At 37.8% G+C, this 10,173-nt stretch overlaps 1 protein-coding gene across 2 annotated transcripts; it reads right to left on the bottom strand.

Moving 5' to 3' along the window:
- Positions 1-993: 993 nt before the first annotated feature.
- Positions 994-5,018, bottom strand: LOC122281269 (G-type lectin S-receptor-like serine/threonine-protein kinase At1g11300). Of its 2 annotated transcripts, none has more exons than XM_043092630.1 (7): positions 3,759-5,018; positions 3,396-3,542; positions 3,114-3,307; positions 2,431-2,638; positions 2,084-2,321; positions 1,850-1,976; positions 994-1,557 (listed from the first exon to the last, which is right to left on the bottom strand). In XM_043092630.1, the coding sequence occupies exons 1-7, from the start codon at positions 4,990-4,992 to the stop codon at positions 1,246-1,248; spliced, it is 2,460 nt and encodes an 819-aa protein (XP_042948564.1). In that variant the 5' UTR covers positions 4,993-5,018; the 3' UTR covers positions 994-1,245. The 2 variants fall into 2 exon arrangements, with proteins under 2 accessions (XP_042948564.1, XP_042948563.1); XM_043092629.1 differs by having other exon boundaries at positions 3,708-5,018.
- Between the last annotated feature and the right edge of the window lie 5,155 nt (positions 5,019-10,173).

Here is a 10,173-nt window from a genome sequence, read left to right on the forward strand (position 1 = left end):
AATGGGAATATTGCCAAACCTACTGGCCCTGCAGATCCTTTATTTGACGCTTGGGAAAGGTGCAATGATATGATTGTATGCTGGATCCAGAACTCCATCAGTCCTGCTGTGAAGTCAAGTATTGCCTTTGTTGATGATGCACAGGATGTATGGAATGAACTCAGGGACCGCTTCACTCAGCAGAATGGACCCCGCATCTTTCAATTGAAAAGGAACCTGACCAACTTGAGACAAGAAAATGATCCAGTGAGTGTTTACTATGGTAAACTTAAAACTCTATGGGATGAACTTGCTATTTATGATCCTATACCTACTTGTGCATGTGGAAAATTGACTGTTCTAAATGAAAGATGTCAAAGAGATAATGTCATTCAGTTTCTTATGGGACTAAATGATAGGTATACCAATGCTAGGGATCAGATCATGCTTCTTGACCCTATTCCCCCTGAATATGTGAACTTCACAAACAAGAGGAGAATAGGTTAGGACAGGATTTCTAACAAATATAAAATTCAAAATCCCATACAGATCAATATTATTTGCAACTGTTTTGCACTGTAATGAACAAAAAAACAGATACCTGTTTGAAAGCCAATCCAGTAGAGACTGCCCCACTCGTAATAAGCCCGGCTCACCAAATGATTACCTACATGTTAAACTAGCTGGCAATACTAACCTGTTTTTAAATGAGTTACTCTCTCTAGAGCGAACTATGATAAGAATTTGATCATGGCTCTTCACATGTTTGAAAAAGTTTAGTTTTTTTGCATTGAACATTCATGTTTTGGTCTTTTGTCCTACGCGCTAGGACCAAACACGTAAAATGTTGTTAATATTAGACAGACATCTGAGTGCAATATAGGATTTTGGAATTATTAGCATCTAGGAAGTTTTGTCCATGTTCATCCACATCATCTTGTCTCCCATGGTATTAGTCGATAATCCTCCACATTCCCGAACATCAAAAGAGTTAAAAAATGTTGGAGATCGAAGTAACAACATTGACTCTCTCTCGAAAGTTACATATATTCATTGCATATGTAACAGGATTGACTATAATACCATAACCATATTAACAGGTTCTACGGCTAAAGACTCAAAAATCCCAAACACACTGCTCACTCTGTTGAGTGGACTTTGACATAAAACAGGAAAAAGGGAAGTACAACCCGTGGGCAACCTAACAGAATGTTTTTCTGATGATTTACACAGATAGCATAATGCTTATGGCCCGTCTTTCAAAGCTTAACGGCCTTCAACTATTGAAACCGTTTCATTCTTCAGATAAGAGAAGTCTGACACGCCACTGATTGGGATTGCCTTCACCATACTTCTCACAAACATGAGACCAGGTTGGTTGGGATAAGGTAGAACTTTACTATCATTGCTAAGCATTGCAACAACGTCGGACATTGTAGGTCTATCCGCTGCACTTTCTTGTACACAGAGGAGAGCAATGTTAATACATCTCAACACCACAGACATGGAGCACATATCATCAAGGAGCAACGGGTCCACTATGTCTGATCCCTTCTCAGTACTCCATAATTCCCACGCCTTCAAATAAAAAAAAAAAAAATGGTAAGTGAGTGAATTCCTTTTTCCTATCATTTGAGCTTTTGAGAGAGTGGCAATTCATCATCATATCAGAGTACTCAGAGGAGAGGGCCAGGTATATATAAGAGGAGAGGAGTAATGGATTAACTTTCTTTGCAGTTCTGGAATTCTTCCATTTGCTTCCTAACTATTTCTAGTTTCTTTTGCATTAACAATGTGAAAATCCTGAGTATCAATCAGAAGTCAAATGTGTTTGAATTTATCCACCAGAAGGTACAAGTCAGATACTCACATATCCCAAAAGATGGCCAGTGTTCTTCCGGCCACTCAAAATCTCTAACAACAAGACACCGAAGCTAAAGACATCAGATTTGATGGAGAAGACACCTTGCATAAGATATTCAGGTGACATGTAACCCCTGTTCACCATCATCAAGTTAAAAATATAAGTAGCAGAAAGTTTTACGTGTATGCTATACTGTTGGGTTGGTTTTTATGATTGAGTAGCGTCCTTTATTTGACTTACTGTGTGCCCACGATCCTATTGGTATTTGCTTCTGACTCGTTTCCTCCAAATATTCTTGCCATTCCAAAATCTGATATTTTGGGATTCATGTCGGTGTCCAACAAAATGTTGCTAGCCTTCAAGTCCCTATGTATAATCCTTAACCTGGAATACTGATGAAGATAAAGAAGTCCTTGAGCAACCCCTTGAATGATTTGAATCCGTTTCCCCCAGTCTAGTATCTTGCGCTTTTCTGCATCTGTTTTAAAAATATGATTATATTGACAACACGGGGCCAAATTTGAACGACAAAATAAAATTCCACAGAGAGGAATGAAATGTATTTCTAAGTGCGAGAAACTACAAACCAAAAATAAAGAAATCCAAGCTTTTATTTGGCATATACTCGTAAACTAGTATCTTTTCATCTCCTTCAATGCAGCAGCCCAAAAGTCTAACAAGATTCTTGTGTTGGAGAGTGGCTATGAGCATTGCTTCGTTCTTTAGCTCCTCCCAACCTTGCCCAGATTTTCTTGAAAGTCTTTTTACAGCTACATCCCCTCTCTGTAACGTTCCCTGGATTTGTTTTTATTTTGAAAAAGATAGAAATTAAACAATTAAAATAGTAAACTGCATCCACAAGAAATCCACTATCAATGATAAGCACTCGGAAACTTTCATCTCTAAAACCAACAAGTTTGGAAACTTTCAATCTCGAGACCACAATACCCTCACATTTAACACACCACCCCCAAATCTCACACACTAAAAGTTATCCTATCAGTTTACTTACAAGGACTCTGACATCTCCCAATTTCTCTTCTTCTCAAAGCGATGCAACCATTCTTATATAAGAATTATTGCATATGATAATCATCTTACTTATTTTAACCTGGTATTCAAAGTCTGACAAAAAAAACTCTAAACTACCTCCCCATGGCGTGTATACAACAGTTTAGTTTAAACTAAGTTTCATTAACCCGAAGTCAGCCCACTTCTTATTTCATTAACCTGGCATCCTCGAAGTAAGTTTAGGGATACGTAAACATACCTTGTAAACGGGTCCAAAACCGCCCTCGCCAAGCTTATTTCCAGGCGAGAAATTACCAGTTGCAGCAGAAACACTTGCAAAACTGAATAATGGCATTTTGACTTTGCCTCTTCTGCTATCCCCATGCCTACTTGATTCAGTAAGCTCCGAACTATTAGACTCTATGGTCAAATCTAACAGTAACAAATTGTCCCCTGCATGGTGAACAACATATGATTACGGCTTTGCTCAGTAATATACATTTTGATTTCCGAAATACATTTTGAACACTTCTTTGCTCACCCTTTCTTTTGAGCTCCTTCTTTCTCCTCGCACAATAAACAAGAAGACTGAATACCAGTGCAAAAGATACGGTTGGTATGATGATTGCCCACAATAGTCCTGCAACCTTCGTGTTCTTATGTCCTGGAGATGTTACAGTTCCATTCCCTGGAAGGAAATCAGAGAAATAGAATTATACGTGCGTTGTACTTGTGTTACGACTGGATTTACCATTGGCAGTGCCTAGAGGCACCTCCTCGAAAAAATCTCATGACTCAAACAGAAAAGTAAATAATTGAAGAAAGAAGAAGAAAAGAAGAAGAAGAGACTAACAACAGCAATAACAGTCACCAATAGCTAACAAGTCCTTGTGTTTTTGCTGACCTTTCGTAATCGATTCCGAAGGATCAAGCTTCAGATAAAAATCATTTCCATATCCGTCATCTTCTGAGAGCTGCTTCACATTTAGCAGAGGACCTTCCCATACTAAGCATTCATGCTTTCGATGATCATAAGCATAAGCAATACAGGAACAGTCGGTCGAGCAAGCTGACATGCACTCTACAGAGTCGCTGATGTCCAATTTTTTCGGATTACGGGGCCAATCTACCTGAGGCAAGGGGGAAAATTTTGTATCATTGCCGCACTTGAGATCAATTTTCCTCACACACCCTAGGCCACTCGACTTATTTCCTTCAGCAACCACCTGTTTAAATCCTGGCAAACAATCACATCTTCTATCGGTTGTCTCACTGCATATGCTGTAAGCACCACATAATGCATAAGCTCCGCACTTAGGCGAGGGTAACGAATGCCAAGACAGGCCATCTTCTTTCGATTCGAGCAGTCTAAACTGCCCTGTTACATCTAAAACTATTCTTAACATTTTGTCGGTGTACTTACTACGCCAAGTAACGGACTCCCCATCAATCACTAATATATCATTCAAAAGACCAATGAATGCGCTAGACCAGTATGTTTCAGATCCCTTCATTACAATTAATTCTTTCCAAGAACCCCCGTTCCAAGAACCGAGATGCATAGAGAAAAGACCAGGAGCAGGGTCTTCAGTACTTTTCCATGATGTTAATGACCATCCTTTGGTGACATCACTAACTTTCATTCCGGGCAAAAGAGTATCTGTAGGATGTTCAAAGCTTTCCCACAAAACAACATCTGAGACCCTCTTGATAACTCTGAGATTGCCTGTATCCAATAGCATGGCATAGGTATCGTTCCCAGAAGAAGTGTTGGCCACCATGTACTGCATTATGCCGCCAGATATTACAAGGTTCCCATCCGGATTAAGGGTTAGAACGGCAGAGGAATTTGGGAATGGCCGCTCTCTATTTGCAACCCAAACTACGGTGCGGTTAGGATCTTTCTTGTACCATATTCCCACATAATTCCTAGTCGAATTTGCCGGGGAGAAGAAACCAAGTTCAAACTTTCCCTTAGCAGAGACAATAGTCTCCGAGGTTGTTAGTGACTGGCCTGGTCCGATAGTATCAGTGACACTACCATTGGCGAGCTGCAAACCAAGACAGAATAAAAGCAGAAGGGTGGGAATAAAAGGAGAGATTCTACGGCTCATATTTGGAAAAGGAAGCTTTGCCATACAGGTTGCTCTTTGCAGAAAAACGGTATTCTTGGACTAGGAGACGTAAGAGTTCAACGAGGCTGCATATAAAGTTCAAAATATCGAAGTTTTTTTGACCATTCAACTCAAGTTTTGGCAAAAGCAATGGAATTAATTTTTTCAAGACCGCAGTCGACATAGACCAGAAGCGGTAGCGGAACCAGAAAGACTATGTGTATGTATATATGACACTTTGTTATTTATAATTTTAAGAAAATACATTATAGACATAATTTAAATTCATATTCATTCAATTTATAAGAGATTTCTTAATTTTGGTCTGTATATTTTTTAACTAATATTTTCAAGTTTTTAAATTTTTGGTATTTTTTATGTATGTATACTCATTTTTTATATTTTGGATGCAAAAATTATTCTTTAGATCAATAAAATCTTGTTTATTATAAAAAATAAAATAAACTTTAAGAAAATATATATATACTATTTTTTTTCATACTTTTAAGAAGCCTCAAGAATTTTTAGATGGGATTACAAGAAAACTTTCATATTTTAAAAAACTTAAAGAAATTTTAAAATTTTTGAGATCAATATTAGCTTTTATTAAATTTTATTTAAATTTAAATAATAATGATGATTTTTTTTGTGGTTCCGCCACTGACCAGAAGCCAGAATATTTTTCGTTTCACATGCATCCCAATCTTATTATGGACCAACAACAAAAATTATTAAATATGACTCCATAACATACAATAATTTGACATACTGTATTAAGATAAAAGGGTACAGCTTCAAAATTCAAACATTTCCTCTTCTAGTCTACGATACCCCATCATTACTCAAAGTAGAATCAAAAGAGACGTTAACGAGAGGAAAATGTCTTCCGCCGTCTTCTTCTGTACTACTCTTGTGTGGTTGTCATCAGCTTTCTCGAAAGCGGTACTTTCGCACGAGCTTCCAAAAGCAAGTTATACAAAGGAATCATCAATAAAAAAAGGGAAACACACTTCTATTATATATATCATAAGAAAAAAATAGACATAGATAGTTAGATACCATTACCCTACTGGAAGGATTAAAAAAAGACAATGCTAGTGACATTAGAAAAAGGACAATGTTAGGAAGACTGAGAATGGTCTCTCGTATTGTATGCACTTTTTTATTTTCTTTCAACTCTTTCTTATACATTTTTAAATATTTTTTTTTTTAAAAAAACACTTTACTTTCTTAAAAAAAAAAAAAAAAGCCAATTGATAACTTTTATAGATAGAATTCTAAATTCAAATAGTATTTTTCTTTAAAAAAAAAAAGAGGAAATTCTAGATGATAAAATAAGAAACGAAACATTAATCAATCAAAGTATTTAAAGTAAGGATTATCAATAAAATTAGGTATCGCTTTTTATTTTTTATTTTTAAAAACATTAATTAATGTGCTGTCGAAGGGAAAGTATTCAAAGTATGCATGTAATTTAAAGTTGCCGTCTTGGACTTCGAATCCAGCAACCTGGTTTCAACTCCCGGTAGGCCTTTCAAACACAGTTTACCTTAATAAAAAAAAAAAATTATATATATATATATATATATATATCTAAAGTTGCCGTCTTCACCGTCTTCAAGGGATTTCTTTTCTTTGTCAATGCTCATCATCCGAATAGACTTTTCTCAGTTGCCACGTTGGTCAACTCGTGCCTAGCCGGCATCACATTTATTTTTAGGTCAAGGTCGTGTTATTATTTCTCCTCTATTATTTAGTTGGCTCTCAATCACTCACTGAATACACTCAATTTTTATTTATTTATTTGTTAAGAAGAGGATAAAACTCTAATTTTATTAATAGTCCTTATTTTTAAAAGAAGAAAATTATAATTACAACTAGACACTTGAGATTACAACATGAGCAAAAGGACCAAAACCCAGACATCAAAATTAAACAAAATATTAATAGACAAAATACAAAACAACTATAGCAAAACAGCACGAAGAAAACAACCACCTGTAAAAGAAAAAACAACATCTCACCATATAAGATAATACCAAAGCAAACAATAGCAAAAAGGGCAAATACCTTACTTCAAAAACCTTAAATAAGGAAAATCCAATTTGTCCATGGGAATGAGGCCTCTTAAATGATTGAGTAACATATCCATATCACAGATCCAATCCATATTTAGACCCCCAGAACCCTGTTTAGCGAGGAAATCAACCACTGCATTACCTTCACGATAAATATGGTTCACTCGATACACCTTACAATCAAGACAGTCTTGAAGCTCATTCTTTTTTTTTTTTTTTTTTTGATCAAGAGTCGGGGTCCCTTAACAGGAGACCTCTCCCTAATATATTAAGCTTAAGCAAAAAAAAAAAAAAAAAAAACTTTGTGCATGGGATTACAACCTCCTTCCCAGCCACAAACAACCTGCTAGAATTACCAGAAAAAACATTGTTCCCTAACCAAACAAATACAAAAGGAATAGGGCTACAGACATTGCTATCAACTTAAACCAGAAAAACAACTTAAAACAGAAAGACATTGCTACAGGCTTAGTGACAGCACTAGATATATGGCAGCCCAAGTTTATCAGTTGGCAACACTCCTCTCAACAAGTGAGGAAGTGAGGTCCAGGAATCCCAAACCTTGTTGATTCCTTGAGATCTCAACCGAGCCAAGAAGTCAGCAGCTGAGTTTCTTTCCCTGTAAATATGTTTCAAGGTGAACGTGATTTGCTGTAAATAGGCCATAAGCTCCTCCCAAAATTCTTCAAGGTACCATAACCCACATGAGGATGAATTGATCCAGTTTATAACCACCTGGGAATCCATCTCTATTTCCACTTGAGAGAAATTCTTCTGTTTTATGAGTCTGGGGCCATGTAGTAGAGCAAGGAATTCAGCAAAAGTGTTAGTACCTTGTCCAAGTTCAACTGCAAAAACTGAAATCAATCTCCCCTCACTATCACGTATCACCCCTCCAGCTCCTGCCATGCCCGGGTTGCCTCTACTACTCCCATCCACATTTAACTTGTACCAGCCCATTCTTGGTCTAAACCATCTAATCAGCTTATCAGGTTTCAGTTTTGGGGATTTATAGGGAATATTCAGATCCAATAAAATCTCCTCATCTCTTGCACTCAAAGGCTTAGTCGCTTTGAGTTTTTCACTTATCTTTACAATCCAGAATTTTATTTTCCTCCATACTTCTTCTGAGCTGATGTCTCTTCCTTCCATACGCACACTGCATCTTCTAAGCCATAACTGCCATGTGACTATAGAGGGAATTATTCCTAGTAACAGTCCCTTCGTGGTTGATTTAGAGGCTTTACTAACCACTCCTGCACCACTTCATACCAACTTTGATACCATCTCCGCGGCATACCAACCTGAGTTGCACATCTCTCCCATATAGATCTAGCCATCTCCCCCGTAGCTAGCACATGATTGAGGTCCTCATATCCACCAATTTTACAGCAGTTACATTTTGAGGCTAAAGGAATTCCTGTTCGGCGAATATGGTCATCCACACTTAAGGCTTTTTTGACACTTCTCCACATAGTAATGGAAATGTTTTTAGGAAGGCTTGGGTGCCACAGCCATTGTGCCCAATTACTCTTTGGAGATTTTATCCTCAAGACCTCCCATGCACTTTTTGTTGTAAAAATCCCATCTTCCTTGGCCATCCACACAAGTAAGTCATCACCTTCTTTTTGACTACTCAAAAATCTGAAGATTTCCCCTGCTTTAGGTTCTCCAACTAGGCTTATTAAAAGATCCATATTCCATTCCCCATTCAACTTGCACTCTTTAACCTTCATATTTGGATACCTAGAGATTGGCATCCTTTCTCCAAGTGTCTCTTTCCCCATCCATTTATCAAGCCAAAAGGAAACTGACCCCTCTCTCGGTCTCCACTTAGAGTTCTCTAGAATGAGTGGAACACTCCTTATCACCATCTTCCAAAACCGACTACCTTTGTTTGGGTTAACTAAGGAGACGTGATCATTGTTAACATATTTTGCTTTGAAGAAGCTGGCCCAAAGAGAATTTCCAGTTAAAAGTCTCCACGCAAATTTCGTGTGTAGTGCTTTCTGAGTTTCATGCAAATCACGAATCCCCACACCACCTTCCCCTATCAGCTTACACATAATGTCCTAAGATTTCCAATGCTTCTTAGGCTTTCCATCCTTGTAGCCCCAAAAAAAATCAGACAAACACTTATTGATGCTGGAGAGGATAGATTTTGGGACTTGCAGCACAGATAACAGATGAACTGGAATGCTACTAAGCACATGTCGAATTAGCAGCAGTCTTGCGCCACTCGACAACAATCTCGTCGACCATCCTCCAATTTTCTCTCTGATTTTTCCAACCAGCTCCTCAAAATGAATGGCCTTTAGTCTTCCAGCTATGATAGGGACCCCCAAGTATTTAAAAGGCAGTCCACCCTCTGAGAAACCCATGTAATTTAAAAGAGCCCTGTGCCTTGAAGAGGAGAAATGATTAGCAAAAAAAATTGCAGACTTTTGCTTATTCACCCTCTAGCCAGACCAAGCTTCATATAACTCCAACACCTCAGAAATGGACCGAATGGACTGTTTACAGCCATTTGAAAATATTACAATATCATCCGCGTACAAGAGATGAGATATAGTAGGGACCTCTCTAGCATGTGTAAAAGGTTTGATTTTGCCTTCTTGGAACTTCTTTTTTAAAAGTCTCGTCAGGATCTCCTCCACAATAATAAAGAGATACAGGAAAATGGGATCACCCTGTCTCAGCCCACGGCCCCCTTGGAAAAAACCTTTTGAAGTGCCATTCATAACCACTAAATACCACGGGGAGGATATGCATTGCCAAACAAGGCAACAGACCGGTTCAGAGAAACCAAAGACTGCCAAGACTTGAATGAGAAATTTCCAGGCAACAGAGTCATATGCCTTAGCCATGTCGATTTTAAGAACTACATTTCTACCTCTTACTTTTTTATTAATGGACTGAACCATCTCTTGCATCAAGCTAATATTCTCCAGGATGCTTCTACCCTGAATAAAAGCTCCTTGTTCTTGGGAGACAATACGAGGTAGCAATGGTGCTAACCGACCCACTAAGAGCTTTGAACAAGTTTTATAAAAAACTGAACAGAGGCTTATGGGGCGAAACTTGTCAAAGCTCTTTGGATTTTCAATCTTTGGAATCAACACTAAAA

The sequence above is a fragment of the Carya illinoinensis genome, chromosome 11 (assembly GCF_018687715.1).
Source record: "Carya illinoinensis cultivar Pawnee chromosome 11, C.illinoinensisPawnee_v1, whole genome shotgun sequence".
Lineage (NCBI taxonomy): Eukaryota > Viridiplantae > Streptophyta > Magnoliopsida > Fagales > Juglandaceae > Carya > Carya illinoinensis.